At 38.8% G+C, this 18943-nt stretch overlaps 3 protein-coding genes across 5 annotated transcripts in view; 1 reads left to right on the top strand and 2 right to left on the bottom strand.

Annotated features, from left to right (window-relative positions):
* Nucleotides 1-1807, top strand: part of LOC117935113 (lysozyme g-like) — a 5394-nt gene extending 3587 nt beyond the window's left edge. The window contains 5 exon segments of the mRNA XM_034857250.1: nucleotides 597-674; nucleotides 864-958; nucleotides 961-1065; nucleotides 1163-1313; nucleotides 1393-1807. Of these exon segments, the coding sequence (XP_034713141.1) occupies nucleotides 597-674; nucleotides 864-958; nucleotides 961-1065; nucleotides 1163-1313; nucleotides 1393-1529 (566 nt within the window). The 3' untranslated portion in view covers nucleotides 1530-1807.
* Nucleotides 1808-2093: 286 nt separating this feature from the next.
* LOC117935098 (zinc finger protein Gfi-1b-like) lies at nucleotides 2094-10077 on the bottom strand. Its single transcript, XM_034857249.1, has 6 exons — nucleotides 9612-10077; nucleotides 4709-4960; nucleotides 4116-4360; nucleotides 3855-3971; nucleotides 3575-3740; nucleotides 2094-2509 (listed from the first exon to the last, which is right to left on the bottom strand). The coding sequence occupies exons 2-6, from the start codon at nucleotides 4911-4913 to the stop codon at nucleotides 2331-2333; spliced, it is 912 nt and encodes a 303-aa protein (XP_034713140.1). The 5' UTR covers nucleotides 4914-4960; nucleotides 9612-10077; the 3' UTR covers nucleotides 2094-2330.
* A 5725-nt stretch (nucleotides 10078-15802) lies between these two features.
* si:ch211-239f4.1 (EVI5-like protein) overlaps nucleotides 15803-18943 on the bottom strand; it is a 35434-nt gene continuing 32293 nt past the window's right edge. For 2 of the 3 annotated variants that reach the window (XM_034857190.1, XM_034857182.1), the window contains exon 19: nucleotides 15803-17621. In XM_034857190.1, the coding sequence (XP_034713081.1) occupies nucleotides 17304-17621 (318 nt within the window). In that variant the 3' untranslated portion in view covers nucleotides 15803-17303. The remainder of the gene's footprint in view (nucleotides 17622-18943) is intronic. The other variant, XM_034857174.1, reaches the window with a different exon arrangement.

Below are 18943 nucleotides of genomic sequence, written 5' to 3'. Positions count from 1 at the left end.
GTCACTACGACAACAACAGACGCTTTTGGCTGACGGTCGCCAGTTAACATGGACTCTCGTTAAACCGGAACACCGGTAAGGAAGTCATAGCGAAAATGAAAGTAAACACATCGGTATAAATATGGCCATGTTTGCACCAAAGAGACAGAGGGACACTGTGTTACAGCTCTTGCAGTCCTGTTCCAAGGATAACATCAGAAGAGGAAACAGGAAATATGGGTTAGTTCTTGTGTTAGTTTGTTGTTGCCAACTTTCAGCGTTCCATTGTTAAGATTACTCGTTTAGTCTTCTCATGGTTATTAATATCTGTAGCCTAATTTAGTAGCTATTTTACTTCACTTTCCATAGTCCTACAGATACACACGTTACTGTGGCTCTTGTAAATATGGATAGTTTGTAACTGCAAAGTCCCTATAAGTCCTTATACTATGTGTGCTATATTCCTACTATGGGTAATATGCTAATGTATATGTTTTATGTAAAGCACTTTGAGGTGCGTGTTAATGAAATGAGGCTATATAAATAAAGCTGCCTTACCTTGCCAAATGTTGCGGGTGTGTTGATGACAACTAATCTAATAAACTGAACATTACCAGATTATGGAGACATCATGAGGGTTGAAACTACTGGTGCCTCGTGGCAAACAGCTCAGCAGGACAAGCTGGGATACTCAGGTAATCAATGGTAGAGAAACACAGGAGGTAAATGTAACCAACATTTGTATAAATGCTAATCATGTAGCCTTCATCTACTCATCTCTGTGTGTATCTACAGTGGTTCTATATCTATGGATTGACAGTGAAGTGCATGCGTTTGTTACACTAAGACCGTATTCATATTCTCTGTTTCATTTATCTCTAAAGGTGTGAATGCATCACACACCATGGCAAGTACTGATACAGAAAGAATGCAAAAGTACAGATCTAAAATCAACAAGGTGGGAGGTATACAGTATATGGAATCGATCCAGCTCTCATTGCTGCCATCATCTCCAGAGAATCCAGGGCTGGAAACACACTAGATGATGGCTGGGGAGACTTTCATAACGCATGGGGACTGATGCAGGTTGAAATAAATACTACAGTTTTACTCACATCCTCTTAGTAGAGCCTTACAATAATATATCAGAAGTGTTGATCCAATTTCATTTCCATTTCTGTAGGTTGATGTCAATCCAAATGGAGGTGGACACATTGCACGGGGCGCGTGGGACAGCGAGGAACACCTCTGCCAAGCTACTGAGATCTTGGTTCATTTCATCGGCCGCATTCGCCACAAATTCCCGCACTGGAGCACGGAGCAGCAGCTGAAAGGTTTGTGTAAATAAATCAGTGGACCTGCCCTTTCACTAATTGTCTTCACACATTTTCTAATTTGTGTTTGTCTTTGCAGGAGGGATAGCAGCCTACAACATGGGGGATGGAAGCATTCATTCCTATGATAACGTGGATGGCTGCACAACAGGTGGAGACTACTCCAATGATGTTGTTGCCAGAGCTCAGTGGTACAGAAACTACGGAGGCTTTTAAAACCCCTAAGAGTCCACAACAAAAAATCTCTGAAAAAGCATAAAGGAAAACTTTTTAATGTGTGCTATGCCAATATAAATACATACAATAATCTAATATACTTAAGAAACACAATTTAAAGTAAAAACCACACAGTACATTTTTATTTATTGGACTCGGTGTAAACTGGCTGCGACCATTTACAGTAAAGTAAGAAGGAAAGTCATTTTCACTGTAGCCCTATGCACCCAACTGCATTGCTTTTGAGGCAGCTTCTGTATTAAATCATTTACTCAATACCAATGCTGATCCACATGAATTCTTCTTGTTTTAACTTCTCTCAAAGCGATATATATATATCATGAAATCATGCAGGGTCCTCAGTCTGTGTCAAACCTACATTTCCATAATATTACATCCTGTGTTCTGTGGAAGGAAGTAAAAGTTCAGCGGCACATACACTTTGAGTTCTACCCTCACATGATCACAGATCTGCAGAGAATATAGACATGTGGGAAACAGAACATTTCTCTTAAAAACTTTAGTAATGCCAATATTTTGTAAGGAACCATGTGATGGCATCTCTCACTTCAATTCAACAACTTTATTAATCCCACAAGGGGGAATTAAGTGTTCTTCCTGTAAACATGATGTTAACAAATAATAGTGGACTTCTTGTATATAAATATAAAAAAAAACTGCATTTTAGAATACTGGGAAAAAGTAGTCAACACACTCAGTAGCTTTCTGTCCGGAATACATTTCCGCTGGTTATAAAAAAGAAAGAAAAAAGGCTACGATGTTGACTTGGCAGCGTCAGAGTCAACGGTAGGTGCAGTGGTGGTCCTGGTGCTGCCTAAGGTCCACTTTGTGCTGGAAGCCGTAGCGGCAGCGAGGACAGCGGTAGGGCCGGTCGTCCCTGTGTTTACGGCTGTGGGTGATGAGGTTGGAGCTCTGGCTGAATGCCTTCCCACATATCTGACACACATGGGGCTTCTCGCCTGGCACAAAAACACAGCAAACAAAGTATTTCAAATTGGCCCCCTTTAGCCAAATTCTGACAAGATTAATAGCACTTCATTTATTGAATATGTTGCCTTATATAAGAAGTTACATCATGCATACAGCACTAAATAGCTTGTTTAGACAAATATATTTTACAATGACATAAGGACATTTAAGAGATCAGTGGATATTTTGCTTAAAAATAACAGAAAGAAAATATTGAAATTTTGGTAAATATACTAATAAATATGTTCACCTTCTTACTGCGAGTTAGATAAGAAGATTGATGTTAGATGCTAATTATAAAGTTACAGCCAGCTGCTGGTTAGCTTAGCTTAGCATAAAGACTGATCAGGGAAACAGCTAGCCTGGCTTTGTCCAAAGGTAACACAATCAAGCTCCTCTCACATTTACTAATCAACATGCTATTTCATTTGTTCATTCTATAAGAAAAACTTAATTTAAAAACAAGTTGTGGTTTCATGGCGAGTAATGTCGATTACTGAATCACTGGACTATTTCTTGACTGAAATGACAAGAAAAGAAATAGTTCAGCACAGTGTTTATATATAACACTTTGTTTTCAGATTAAATTAACAAGATTTAATTTCAAGCAAACCGATGCTTTTTCAGGACACACACACACACACACACACACACGTGTATATATAAGTGGTGTTCCCATTTTCATTTTGGCAGTGATAATGATTAAACCTTTTTCAAACACGGAAGTGAAATGAAATAACTGATTTCAGAGAAAAGGATTTAAGGTACTATGTGCACATGAACAGTGTTGCTGACTATCGCCAAATATATTTTGCACAGGTAAGAGTAAATGGACCGTTATTGTGACAAAATACAGTATAAATGCTTGTCAAAAAGATAAACATTTGTTTGGGTTGCAGATAAAACTGTAAATTTGAGTTTCCATGTAAGGATGGGATATCTGTAAGTGTTATCAATTAGCATAGAGATGTATTACAAAATGAAACAGCAGTTCATCTTAATGATTTCACGTAAATGGGGTCAACATATTAGAAACCGCCAAAGGGGAAACCCACCGGTGTGTATGAAGGTGTGTTTTTTCATGTCAGACTTCTGGTGGAACCGTTTGCCACAGTACTGGCAGGGGTAGGGCCGGGTGTCTGAATGTATGAGCAGATGAGTAGTGAGGGTGGAGGAGCGCTTGAACACTTTTCCACACACTGTACAGCCAAACGTCCTCTCCTAAAACAACAGGCACTGTGGTCATGGATACAGGAACCTCACATGTGCATGGCATTGATTGTTTTAGTGTGAGATAGTAAGATAATTCTATATAAGAAGAAATGTGATGCTGACCTTGCCCTTGCACGATGACCGCTCAGCATCGGCCCTGCTGGACTTGACATGTGCTGGTGCTCTGCTTCCGTGACTCTTGCATATGTGAGTCTTCAAACTTGACAAATATGAAAATACCTGCAAAGACAAGATGAACATCATTTTAACATAAATAACGTTAGACTTCAGAAGAGCAGAATTGGAAAACTACCTCTAGAAATAGCATTGAAACTGTGAAAAAAACAGAAGATGTGAAAAAGTAAACTGGAAGAAAGGCCATACTTTGCTGCAGAGTGGACACTCTTGCCTCGGAGCACTGATCTTCAAGCAGCCACTGCTCCTGGTCTCCCTCAGGATGTGAGGGTGCTGAGTAAAATCTTCCAGTCCCACAGACAGTTTGTCTAGATATTCTGAGCTCACATGAGGTCTGGACCATAAAGCTGGTGTGGGAGGCCGAGACTCGTCTTTCTCCACAGGGCTTAAAGTGTTTGAGTTGACAGGACTGCAGGGCCCAGCAGATCTACAGTCTGAGTACAAAGACAGACAGGTAAGTTGATTGGCGGCTATTTATGCAACCTTCTGAAACCTTGGATTCATTATACACCTTTGAAAATTTCAATAGCAAATGTATAGTAATCAGAATTATTTGAGTAATAGCTCAGAAAATTGTCACACAACAAATAAAAATAAACACAAAAATAAATACATTGTGTCCCGTCCTTTACTTTTAACCCGTCACTACTGCTTACTAGAAAGCAGTTTTTTTCTTTTAAATGATCTAGGAAGTGTTTTGTGTATTTGTTGTCTCTGTGAAACAATGTTTGTGATGAGGGCTTATCCAAAAGAAAAAAATATGAATTAACTTTGTCTCCCACCATAAGATTTGGGACTTAATGGCTGAAGGTGATCACTTCCATTAGAGTGGCAGTCATCAGGAAGGTCCTGCTGCAGGAATGCGGTGGGTACTGCATCATTTTCTGGTGTTTTTGATGTGGAGTACACCATGGATGTATCCCAGGACCCCGTCTTCTTTCCTAGGTGGTGCAGCCCTCCTCGCTTCACCAAGAAAGAACGAGGCATCACTCAAAAGGGAGGAAGATCTGCTCTACACCCAAAATCAAAGTTATCTAGAAGGGGTTCAAAAATAAAATGTATTATTGATTGAATTCAATTTGGCACAGCCTGCGCTGTCCCACAGACCAGATAAATCAGTCACCTTTTCCTTTTCTAAATGATATTGGTTACATATTTGCATAATATGGAAACTAAACCAAAATAGTATACTCCACAGCAGTAGTTCATATGCAGTGTACCACCTGACCCTGACAATAAAACGATGGACCCAAAGTGTTACACGTGGTATTTGTACTGCCCAAAAGAGGGCAGCAGAACTGTACATTCAATAGTTTGTTGTCTGCTTGATCATGGTAAGTACTGCATTAACATACTGTATGATGTATTTTATTTCATACCATTGGCGATTTTAGACCCTTTTTGGGGGGGCTCAAATTTATTTAAATTTTTTGTTTATTTTTTTAATCAATTTTAGTGCTTCAAGTTAGAGTTTGCAAACTTGTCTGTTAGTAACAAAGGACAAATAACAAAATAATAATTATAGGTTCCAAAGGCTGTCGCTGATGCTGTGGACCTGTAACTTAGTAGTAGTAGTATGTTCCCTGTGTAGAGTAGTAGTAGTATGTTCCCTCTGTACAGCAGTAGTAGTATGTTCCCTGTGCACAGCAGTAGTAGTATTTTCCTTGTGTACATCAGTACTAACAATATGTTCCCTGTGTACAGCTGTAGTAATAATATGCTCCTTGCAGACAACAGTAGTAATAGTATATTCCTTGTGTACAGCAGTAGAAGCAGTAGGCTATGTTCTCTTTGTACAGCACTAGTAGCAGTATGTTCCTTTTGTACAGCAGTAGTGGTTGTAGGCTATGTTCCCTGTGTACAGCAGTAGCAATCTAGTCAAGGAAAAGGTCAACAGAAACGTTTTGGCCAATCGTTTGTGGTTTGGCTGAGTCTTGGTCTACTCTGTCAGAGAGAGAGAGTATGAGTGTGGTTGTGAAGATTTAAAGTTGGTTCCCAAGAGAAGAAGTTGGTACTTTCATGGCGCGTATTATAACCCAAATTGAAACGTAGGCAACTAAAATAGCTGTCCCCCTTAAGGTCTGATCCTGGAATTGCTTGGAAGTGCTCTATAAGTTTTATTTTTATGGACCTATCTGTGTTTTGGTCTGATTGCCAGTTTACATGCAACAGAGGAGGATTTGTCAAATCCGACCAAAGAATCTTTTTCTTCTTGTTTCATCTTTTAAATTCTGCTTTACAATCTCTTGGTTGCCTTTCAGATGCTGTTTAGTCAGCAGGGGCTTACTTGACACTGCAGAGATGTTTTCTGTGGAGCTGCTACATTCACACTTTAGGTGAAAGTGTGCCAATTCTGATTAAAACTAACATTTAGACTTGAATTCAAACCTAGTATGTGACACTTGTGACACAAACAGTCACATCAGAACTGCAAATATATCACTTAACTAACTGCAACACATTTCATGACTCAGTGATAAAACTCGAGCAATGGTGAAGCTGCAGTGGAGGATTTCAGTGGAGGACACAGAGGTGTTAAAAAGCAAAAAACATGCTATATGTCTATTTTAAAAACAAAAACAAATGTAAACTAATAGATTAAGAAGAATAGAACAAGGTGCTGTAAATTATCTTCCATCTTTACTTAGTGGATAACCGTAAAGCATCACTCTGTGAGAGGACAGACCTCTCACTTTTACCAAATAATGGTGAACAGTTGCCCGGACTCCTTAGAAAATAAAAGACTTGTGTGAACATAAATGACAAGATCGCTACAGAAGATTGACAAGACATCTGCTCAAATGCTCAAACACAATCAATGAAGGATGGCTTTAAATTTCTCCGACATAAATGGATTACGACGTTGTATATTACACCAACTGTGTTCAATCAAGTTAATACCTTTATTCCTGATTTATGTATCAAATGTGGAACACAGAAAGGCAAATGAGTTTAGACATTCTCTTTTATGTAACATGCACAAGGTTATGTGCAGTGGTGAAAGAAGAATTTAAAGATATTATACTATATATGGTATAGGTACCAATAAAGCAATCTAAAAACTCTTGCATTCAACATTCTACATTAAATAAAGTATATTAGTATTATTGGCTAAATATACTCAAAAGTATCATGAAAGCACTTGTTCTGCAGAAAATCGGTGCTGTGAATTATGTATCTAGGGCCTGAGCACTGATGTGCAAGAAACCTTTTGTTTTTGTAAAGATTATTCCGGACCGTCTCTCTCATTTTTGAGGATTTTAGCATGCTGAAAAACTCACAAACAGTTTCACATATTTAAGACCTATGAAGAATCACAAAGTTCTGTAATGATTGGTCTTGGGCGTTGCCATGGGGGCTCCATGACGCCCCTTAACGCGTGGAAGGCCTTAACTTTGACATAGTTACTCTGATATTCACCAGATTTGATTGGCATATCGCCCTAGTCATTGTGGACAAATTTCCCATTTACTGTCAATAGCTCTGCCCAACAGACATTTTGACTTTATGTATTTTCATGTGTTTTGCATTCTGTCGAACTCCTCCTAGCCCGTGATTATAATCTTCTTGAATCTTTGCAGGTAGTATCAGTTGACACTCTTGACGAAAGTTATCAAAAGAATAATGATAGTGCAAAAAATGTGCAAGTTATAGAGAATCAACTTCCTGTCGGGGGCTGTTGAAAGAGGAAGTTGCATATCTGGACAAGATTTATTCCAATTTCCACCAAATATGACACATTGGTTCGACATAGGGGCTTGAGCATCCGTGCCAACTCTGAGGGAATTGGCTGTTAGATGGTGCTGTTACAATTTTTTAAAATTTTAATCTGTTTTTATTGATACATGGGAAACACATTTTGTCTAACGCCTTCTGGGCCGTGAGTCAAATCTGCACGAAAACTTGGATATAGACCCGGTAGACCCTCATGACAAAAAGTTATCAAAAGAATTTTGATATCTGACACGATGTGCAAGTTATAGTCGACCAACTTCCTGTAGGTGGCTGTTGAAACGGGAATAGTTGTATCTTGGCAAAAGTTTTTCAGATTTACAGGAAACTCAGGATGTGTGGTCTACATGTGACAATGAGCTGCCCCCTATACTTTAGCCACACTCATGTACACAGACCACGCTCCCTTTTATGACTTGTGAACCATTTAAAGGCCGTGTTGCAGGTTAAGCACCACTGGGTACAAAAAGCAATCAAGATATATCACTTTCATAAAAGTCTCCAAATAGTGTTAAAGGCCAGTTTTTTGTCATTTTTGGTATTAGTTTTTTTTTTTTTAAATCAATTTGGCGATGACGTCACATTGGGGAGAGTAGCCTCAGCCTAGTACTAGAACTATGGCGATTGACTAGGATGAGGAAGAGGTGTAAAGGCCAGCAGCTGTATTTTGAACCTGCCAGACGTGAGAGGGTAAATGAGGAATTGCATTGAGTTGGGGAAGTCTCCTGGTGAGTTGCTATCATTTAGCAACGCAGCTGTGCCAGCTAGCAGTGCATACAATAAAGACTTTTTTTTCTTCAGTGAATAGCACCAAGTGAATAGCACCAAGTTAAAGTCAACGTTTTGTATCTAGTGACAGAGATCATGTCGTTAGTTCAGATAAGTACTGGTAAACCTCGAGGAGTAGAAGGCATCATGCTCTCTCCTTTTTATTTAAGAAAAACAAAATTTTAAAACTACCTAGACATGAAAGTTTTTCAAGGAGCAGGTTGGGTCACACACAGACAGATGCATACACACAGAAAGCACTCATGGAGCAAAATCAATCTTTGGCTTTGCAGTGTCTGAGTGACCTGCAAAGAGGTGAGGGCCTGTTCATCGCTCCTTGCAGCTTTAATTTATCTTACGCTGAAAGATTGCTAATATGGTACTGATGCCATAATGCCATTAAGAAGCTGAACCCCATTTTATGTGACATATCTGGCTATGAGGAACTTTGTTTGATTGATGACATATATTGATTGAATTTATTCTTATTTGAATGCTAGTGTTACATCTTTTGTTTGTTGGTACTGTTTAGTTCAGAAGGATGAGGCAAGAACAAGGAAGGCGTTTAAACTAGTGTTGAATATTGACTGAACAACACAATGTGTACAGTCAAACAAAATTTCTACATTCCCCGTCACATTCAGTATGAATCTGTAATGAATATGTGCCATGATATTAACAGAGGAGCAAAGGTGTTGCATTACCATTGACAGCCGTTTCGTGGTTTGTATTTCTTTTAAACTGTATTTGTGATAGATCGCAAACAATTTTGTTTGTGAACTCTGATAAACACTAAACGAAAAGGTAATGCGTCCGCTGACTGACATTACATTTAAAAAGGATCCTTTAACAGGTTGGTTGTGCACACTTACTCTTTCCTCTGTATAATAAATGAAACAATACAGCGAAAGATCCACATGGAGACAATTACTAAACTAGCTGATTATCATCTAAATTGATAAAAATGTGATTTGATTGATACAAATCATTACTTCTGAAAAAATTCAACAGAATTAGTTTTAGCCTACCGCTTAGTCAAAGAGCCCAAAAGTCTTTTCCTTCAAATCAACATGTAAAATAGACGATAGATGATGAACATGAACATTAACAAACCAAATCTGAAGTAGCTTTCATTTAACCAAAAATATGAAGATACTTTTCATAAATAAATATGCAAAAACTCACCAGATTTTTACATCCCACCAGTTCTTCTTAACGTCCCACACAAACTTCACACTAATGATTTAACTGGGAAAAAAGTCTTCTTATGAGACAATGTGGAGTCAGTGTCACATGTGAGGTCAGCATGGATTGTGAGCCGTTGATGTTCTCTGCAGGTCGTGAGATGACAGTAGAAACTGACGAGGAAGTGTCTCAGCTCAGAGGTGTCTGACAACCACACTGCTTCCTCACGTACAAACCCCAAACACTGCACACTCACAGCAGTGAGCAGCAATCTGTCCAGCTCTAGTCTAGAAAACAAAACAATACAAACTTTTGGTGCAAATTATGGATAGATATGTTGCAGTGGTGCACAAATTCACACAACACCAGATTCATCTAGGAAAGACAGATGAAGCCAAAGCGAGAGGAAGAGAGACTATGCTGAAAATTCTTCAGAAAGTGTTGACACACATGTTGACACAATCGGTTACAAAATAACAATTGAGGTCAATTTTATAAGAAGCTGCCTGATGCAACAGCAGATTCTCTTCGATAGTATTCATAGAAAAAACGCTGCACATTAATGAGAAAATGATGAAGCAAGTGGGAGTGTGAAAAGTTGTGTTAAAAGGTGACAAACTATAAAAGAAACCAAAATGAGCCACATCACTTCACTGTTATGTTCCTTCATTATTATGAGCATGGTCATTGCAGCTTTGTTTAGGTTAATCACAAATACACCATCATGCTTCTGAAAATACTCAACAGGTCACTAAGGCCCTGCTTATAGGTACATGGTTGTTTTGAAAAACTGAGATATTTCTCTTTGTTTGTGCCCTTCGTTTACACGCAAAAACTGAATTTGCCTCTGAAAACAAGTCTTTCTGGTGTGGCTGTTAGGGATTCTGATTGGCTAACGTGAGCTTGAGATTCTCTTGACAAGGCCACCTACAGGTTTTGCATGCTCTTGACGGCTTTGACGGCATATAAACACGGGTACGTGTAGTACTTTTCTGAAAACTGACAGCTGTGCACAATGTTATTTTTGAAAACGGAGAAGTTGAAATGTCCGTTTATGAAAACATTTGTCAACGTGTAAATGTAGCCTAAATCGGAATTAATTCACTGCTGAAAATAGTTCTCAACAAATGCACTAAATCTTCCAGTTTGAGCAACATTTGCTACAAACTACAGCGGCCAGCAGTTTTAGGAAATTACTGAGCCTCTTTAAAAAAGTGACTATATATCCAAGTCGTCAGTAGAAACACATAGGCTGAGAAGGCTAGTACAAAGCAGTGAAAGATGGACTAACAGTTTGTTAGTTTTGGTCTTTAATGGGATTTGTTGACATTTGAATGACACTGAATAAGGCCAGCTTTATCCTTTAATTTTACTGTACTTACTTTTATTGTATAGAGACATCTTAGTTCAAATTGTATTTCTGGTGGCATTCAAGCTTTGAAGGAAGAAAAGAAAAGACATCATAGAGAACTTATTTACATTAAAGATTCTGTGAAATTATGAACCGTGGACTGAAAAATGCGTCGCTAACTACTTATATGTCTATTTATCACTAAGTTTGTAAAGACCTTAGACGTCAATTCTTAGAAACTACCAGCAATTATCTGTAAACAGGAAGTCACTGTAAATGTAATGTACACATGTACAATGAGTGGTAAATATCTGATTATGCTAAACACTTTAAACTGCTACTTAATTAGTCATTCACTCTGATCTTATTAGCATGTTTTGTAATTTTAAGTATATTGTGTTCATTTAGTAAAATGTAATTTTACTTCAGTGTAAAACAACATTTTGACCAAGTCAGAAGTGTTGACCCTTTTTCAATGTTTATGTTTCCTCTTTTACTCTAAACAAGACATGTATTAGCCGGCTAACGTTAATTTTGACAGTTAGTACAGTTAGCTATACCTGACAGTTACTGGGTCTAAATATTCAGTAATAATTGATCTCTACTGTCACTTCCCGGCAGTTATACTGGGACAAAATAACAGAGACACTTTGGTATACCATCTAATGAAGAAATTTATTTACCACAAAACAGAATGGATGGGATGAATCTGTAAAGCCAGTATTGTAGGGAGTGAATTAGTTAAAATGTGCTGCATAAAGAAATTGTGCTGTAAAAACAAAAGGAAAAGGAACCAGAAGCCACAACACAAAAATATCGAAAAAATATGCCCGAAGAACGGCTGCTGCGCTTGTTTAAATGTATTGGTCCTATGTTGCTGAATACCCTCAAACAGGTCTGCAGCCCTGGGGATGGGAAGCAAAGCCAGAGCAGTGGGCAAAAACCTGTAGTATGGTATCCAGGCTCTATAAGTTTTGGCCATATCTGGCTGCTTTGGCCGTCCTTTTGAGAGAGTCCATAATTTTCCCCAAATGTTTGAAGATCAGTGCTCCGAGGCAAGAGTGTCCACTTTGTACGCAAATGCCCAGTCTGAGACCTGTAACAAATAAAAATAAAGCTGCCCTGCTTTGTCTTGCTAAGAAAATGACAGCAACACGTTGGAAATCACCTCATGACTTGTCTATTCGTACATGGATGTCATATATATGGAGCTCTCTATGGCTCACATAAATGGAGTGCCACAAAAGACTTTGGACTCTTGGCTCAGCACTGCTGAATCCTCAAAATCCCAGTGGTAGACCTCTGCTTTGGCCTGTACATGTTTGGTCCCGTGTCTCCTGTGTCCATCTCTCTGTCAATGTATTTTGTTTGCTTATTAGTGTGTGTCGGTTTTTGTATGTTTTGTTGATGAGTTCCAAGCTCCATTCCTGCTAAAAAATATTACTAAAAAAGGAAAGCCGAGTTTGTTCTGAACATTTTGATATGAAACACATGGAGATCAGTTATATGCAAATATCCTAAAAAAGGTAAATTTAGGATGTGAAAATGCCCCTAGACCGCAGAGTGTTAATGTAGTTCATAAATCTCGATTTAATAGAATACTTACATTATAACATATATATAACATACACTTATATTACTGTCATAACTAATATTTGAATAAATGTAACCCCCCAGTAATAAACAACAACAACCCAATCAGACCTTTGCAAAGGTGCAATGTCAAAGTTTATTTTGTATCATTCATAAGATACAGAACACTGAAATGCCTTTTTTCCCCATCATACGGGAATTTATATAATCTGTACTGTCATTTAATATATTTGATAACATCAGTTGAATTGCAAGACAGAAAGAGGGTGGTCAAGTTTTTGGGTATGATGCTGTGGATATCCAACAGCCGTCACACACAGTACATACATCTGAGAAATCCTACACCAGACTAACCCGAATGAACGCAGTCTGTGAGGAAAAGCCCATCTGTGACACACTGTTTTGCACTGCGTTGTCTAATTCCCCACTTTAAATCAGGAAAAAAGTTGTGTAGATGTTCCAGTTTCAAGATGATATACCTGGAGCAACACAGTGTCATCGTATTTCTGTCCACACAAAATTGACTTTAAATTACATGGCTGTTTAATGAAGGGATGTACTGACTGACTTGTTGGATCAAACCACCATTGAACATACATAAAATGGTTTAGCATAGTGTGTAAATCTACCTACCATTATGGCACATTATGTTTAATCATTATTGTATGATGTAATGCTGTTAGCATTAGAAAACCAAAGTACTTATGGTAAGGTACTTAATTATTAAAATTATAGTAAAGATGAGAGCTAGTACCATATTCAGAAGTAATTTACAAACATATCAAAATGTTTCGTCACAGTAGATAGAGTTGTATTTAGACGGTGGCCAGAACAGAGCACCATCATGTTTTGTGTTGAAGGACATGGAGCACTGATCTGAGTCCAGATTAGGGTTCATTTTGGATGAAGGCTTCCCACGATTAGTTTATACATTTAGATTTTTGAATGAAATCTAAACTGAAATTTTAAAGTTCTAGTCATTCCAGCTGTGGTGGGCAACACCCTTGGTTAGCGGTAGGAATGGCAAATGCATTTTAATAATACTGCTCCCCGAGATCGATTTGAAACATGCTTTGAGTGGTTAGTTACTCTGTCAAAAATGCAACAGAAGAACAACTTATCCATATGTTTACAGTGTAGCCAACCAAATTATGGGCTGAGAGGATTTACCGCTTGACAATGTTTTGATAATGAAGACATTATCAATATCATATTTAGATAAAGTTACGCTTGAAAAGAAGTAGCAAAATGTGTCTGATCACGTTGGAAGGCAATAGTTTATAGCTGCTTCAAATAGCCACCCTTGAAAATCCTGCCGTCATTAAGACAGGAAAACGTGATATTTTATGGGAGTACAAATCAAATCCAAAGTTACGAAAATAGTTGTCAAGAATGAATTTCAAACCCAGCTTACTTTTCTCACCACTGCACAGCTGGCCAATCCCAGCATGAAGTGGATGTGAATGTTGGCCTCGTCGGTTTTGGAGAGTTACAGACATTGTTGGACACAACCTCACCCCTGGTTAGACGTCGGGGCGCTGCAGTGGGAAGGCGTCTCCAAAGCTATTCGACCACCCTTTAAGCAACTTTGTATATTGGTACCTTACAGAAGACAGAAAACAACGTTTTTCGACTCATGAGCCAATGTTGCCTTTTGCATCACTGTACATGAAAAGCATGCAATCACCAGTTTGTCTTCTCCATTATGTCCAGTACATAAATGTATCTTTTCCTGTAAATCCTTTCAATCCCACAAGGGAAAGAAGGGTACCACCAGTAACAGTGAAGACTACTATATAGAAGGCAATTACAGAATGTAAATGCCTTGAATAGATCAAAATGAATGAGGTTTGATTGACAACAGCTTCAAGTGAAAAATTTAGCCAGTTTTGATCCAAAGTAAAAAGGCCCTAAATTTCATGCTCAACAGAGCTAATGCCAGTCTGTACATATTAAGAACTAGGAGAAACACAACTAAAACCATTTGTACAATGCTCATTTGGTCTGATGATATCCAAACACTGATTTCAGTGTAGAGATTTCAGTTGCTACACCCAGCAATGACCACTAAAAGGCTGTTATTTGCAACAGTATGGTGCCAACCAACATCCTCTTTAGCTTTTTGATGGCCATTTCTGGAAGATCCAATTTCCTTATTTCTTAGAAGCAGGCGATGATTCTCTCCTTTACCAGTCCTTCATTTGTATTGCACATTAAAAAGTGGGCCTTTAGAGAAAAATCCTTCAACATCAGTACAAAGAACCATGGAGCACAAAACAAAGTCAGGATGGATAATCTCGGAGCAAAGTACTTAGATAACGTCACGGTCCCTCTGAAGATATGAATAAAATAAATGATCCTACCATGAATCCATTCACTGCCACCATCTCTCACTGCTTAATGACATGAGCCGAGACTTCCTCTTTCCTGGTAGTGCAAAAAGCAGATTACTGCTTTACATATGGCACCCTGTTAGATAAAACTATACACACACACTCACCATCTTCAGCAAGACACTTGACTGACAGTGATACAGCTTTAAATCCTATCCATATACTTTTGTTCCTGTTACAACGCATATTGCATATCCCTTCATTAATTTTACACCCTTTTTTCTACACAGAATATATTAATGTTTGATATGTAAAATATTTTCCACCCATACACTCTCAGTTGGCCTTCTTATGATATAAACTATTCTCTCCACTTTCATTGGCCCACATGCTGCTGTTTTAGCTGTCAAAAAGTGATATAATGCACAGACCTGGTGATTCCAGATCTGCACTATTACCTGGATTTCTTTTGGCTTGTGTGGGACACTGATTATTAAAAGGAACCGTTTGATGTTTGCGAGAGGACTGACACCACTCTCATGTCTGTCTGTTCAATATGAAGCTATTGCCAGAAGATGTATGTTGTTTGTTTAACACGACTAAAAAACAATGTCAATTTGGAAAGGGGAAATAACACTTTAGGGCTAACTTTTGCCCAAATCAATACTCTCAGGGTTTTTACTAGCTGCTACAGCCTCACTTGCTATGGTATGACAAGTTGCTTGTAATGCTAAGCTAACACTAGCAAAACTTAGGTAGATATTATTGCATTGTATTTGTAGTTGTAACTGGCATTACGGAGTCAGTTCACTGACTTTATGATCCTCTTCTACTTGTGCTTTGTTCTCTTAGCATTTCCAATGATACATATACCACCCGTGGCCACAATTCAGTTACTTAGTTATGTTCAAAAACTTGACTGTGCATAGGAAGTCACTATGCCAAGCTAAGCTAAGCTAACTATCTCCTCCTGTCTGTGGGTCCTATTTGACAGATAGGAGATCAGTGTCAATCTTCTCATCTAACTCTAAGCATGAAAGCAAATACATGTCCAAGAATGTCAAACTGTTCCTTTAACTCACACAAAACCAATGATCATTCTTGGTTTTAAAACAAAACCAAATTGTTCCCATCACTGCTAAATGTAAAATGAAGCTCCAGGGAGGAATCAAGTTAAACAGTTTTCAGATTGGATCAGTCTGCACAGTAGCTGTCAACCTAATCTATGGCAGTAAACAGGAGGTTGCATGTTAACCTCACAAAGATAACAAAAGAAAACATAAAGAAAAAAATGGAAGAAGTAAACCGAAAATCATAGCAGCACATTTTCCATCTCTGAAACACTCAATGTCAAAGTAAACCTGTAACAGACAACTAGTTGGCACAAAGGATGGTGTAGAACTTTGGCCTCTGTCAGTACCTCTACACTCCTAATAGTTTCATATAGATATATAAAAAAATAAAACAAATATCAAAATAAATTATAACATATAAATAATAATAAAAAAAAACGATTTGGCAATGTTGAGTTACTTCCTTCCTTGTCCTGTGGGTTATGGTGAATGTGTTTTGACATGAGCTGTTGTATTAACTTGCTTGGCTTCTCGTCACCTACAAGCCACAGACAGACAACTCACATATTTACTGTAGTATGTTATAGTGTTAATGAACGGCATCTTGTGATATCCCTAGTTTGACTGGCACATATTCCTACACTGCACCTCTCCTTCTCGTACTCACTCATTTTCTCTGTAAAACTGAGAGGTAAACGGCTGGCTGATGGGTTTTTTGTGCGTGTCTTTCTATTGAGAGCATAAAAAGGGAAAAGAGAGGATAAAGATGTATTCAACTCTGAACCAATCATAAAGGAGAGTCACATAAGGGTAGACACAGTCTATCACTCCGTTAATAGGAAGAGGGAAGAGTTGTTTTCTGTCCACCCATGTCTCACTCCTTGTTCACAGTCACAGGTTCAAGCCCAGTGGTCGATCTTGAGCAGCGAGAGGCAACAATAGTCTTCCTTGTCCAGTTTCTGTCCATTTTGTTGGTGTGTGTGTGTGTGTGTGTGTGTGTCATATGTTTGTGTTCAGAGGGTTTCTGGCACAGCTACACGTGGGAACAAGGAGAAAGGCTTTACATTACCTCTTTGACAGAGAACACAGGATTGACAGTGTGGGGGACAAGGTGATGAAGACACTTACAGGACTGGTGAGACAACGGGAAGTGATGATCACAAGAGGTCCAATCAATGCCACTATGTCTGCATCAAGATAAAGGTAAACACTGGAAAAGCCAAGGTGGCGCACTGGATTGGATAATACAGCTCCAGTTTACAGTAGCAGTACCGTCCTGTAGAGCTTCAGCGTCTCTTTAGCTCAGAGGAATCCAATGAAACCCACACAACCCCTCCAGGTCTCAGTTATCCAGCGCCTCGGCGCACACCATGCTGCCGTACAGCTGCTGTGGGTCTGGATGTGTCAGAACCCGCTCCTCTGCCTCGCTGTCCGTGCTGCCCTCGCTGTCGAGGCGGGCAGATGGGTGACATGGGCTGGACAGGCTAGGGTAAAGAGCGTTGGGAGGCAGTGGGCTGGGGAGCAGGTCCTCGTCTGAGCTCAGATAGTCCCCCTCGGCGGAGGCGGGGCTGGCCAGACACAGATCCTGGTAGTTGGTACATCCGCCTCCACTGCTGACTCTGGAGCTGGGGGCCGCCTTCTGCCCTCGCAACTGCCTGATCTGAATACAGAGGAGGAGGTTTTACCTTAGTTGGCCCTACAGTTTTGTCTATACATCATTGATCCCGAGAAAAGACCAACAATGTCTTAGTTACCCTGTGTGTGGCATTTTAACCATTCACTCCTACTGAAGATGTAAAGGTTTCAAAATTAAAAAGGTGTGCCTTTTAAACAAGAACATGTCATCACGTGCAACAGTGTGGCTCATTGATGTGTTTTAATAGCCTTTGGACAACAATAGAGCTCTATGGCAGAGGGGAATAAAAGCCTTTTTATTATCAATATATAAGTACATAGTACAACTGCACTCACAATCAAGAGTGTAAACCAATTGGATATTTATAAGGGAGAAAATGGGAAGGCATGTTAAAACATTTATGGATTAGTCGGATGGTTTAATAGAATTTTTGTTTACTACAGATTGTGGATCATTAGGTTAACAAGAACTTTTTGAGGAGGGAAAACCTACAAAGTGATAAACTTTAAGTGAAGTAGCATTTATATATCCAGCAAAACATCTGCCCCATCTGGAAGGATGATGATGCTATCCAGTACAGTATATGTACAGTATTAGAGGAAGTGTTTGTAATCTTAAATGTAAACCACCCTCTCCAAGATTTTTTGAAAGTCAACAAAAGTTCTCAGCTGAGTTTCTAAACATCCTAAGTGAAATGTCAGAATATTTTATTTTTGAAGGCCAGTTATTTCATGGATCCAGGATACTTCACAGATATAATAATATATTCACATACATACACACACACACACACACACACACACACACACACACACACACACACACATATATAGATAGATAGATAGATAGATAGATAGATAGATAGATAGATAGAGAGTTTAATAAGTCTATAAACTGTGTTTAATTTAGGTGAGCCTTTGCAAAAGCATAAAATGGTGCTGGGAGTTGTTTTGAACAGGTTGTTGGGTGTGAAAAAAAAAGCCCACTGATCTGAATCTTGCTTACCATTTGAGGTTATGCAAATAGAGCAGTAGGGTCTTTACAGCTAAATCTGAGCACAAGAGATCTCTCACCTGTCATGTGGTGAGAACTAGATTATAAAATTGTACGAATGAAAAAGTTAAAAAGAAAAAAGAAAAAAAAGGATGCAATTTTTCACTCCATCACTGCTGTCCAGCTTTCAGATTACAGTGGTTGCCCTGCCTGGCAGAGGAGCTACCGCCACAGTTTATCTACACACGCATGCCGTTTGCGTGTTAACCTTGCAGGTACCACAGTGTCTCATGACAAATCTCAGAGGTTTTTGTTCCCCCCATCATACACTCAGGCTAGCTGTAGGACTGGGG

Source organism: Etheostoma cragini, chromosome 2 (assembly GCF_013103735.1).
Source record: "Etheostoma cragini isolate CJK2018 chromosome 2, CSU_Ecrag_1.0, whole genome shotgun sequence".
NCBI lineage: Eukaryota > Metazoa > Chordata > Actinopteri > Perciformes > Percidae > Etheostoma > Etheostoma cragini.
Note: the sequence above shows the minus strand (reverse complement) of the source record. Positions and strands in the feature narration are given on the sequence as shown.

Bases quoted from the DNA above. Each gene is read 5' to 3' on its own strand.
- LOC117935098 (XM_034857249.1), bottom strand. From the start codon at position 4,913: ATGCCTCGTTCTTTCTTGGTGAAGCGAGGAGGGCTGCACCACCTAGGA. The intron at 4,361-4,708 runs GTGGGAGACAAA...CTTTGTACTCAG, and splicing joins ATTAAGTCCCAAATCTTATG to ACTGTAGATCTGCTGGGCCC. The intron at 3,741-3,854 runs GTCAGCATCACA...CTGTTGTTTTAG, and splicing joins GGTCATCGTGCAAGGGCAAG to GAGAGGACGTTTGGCTGTAC.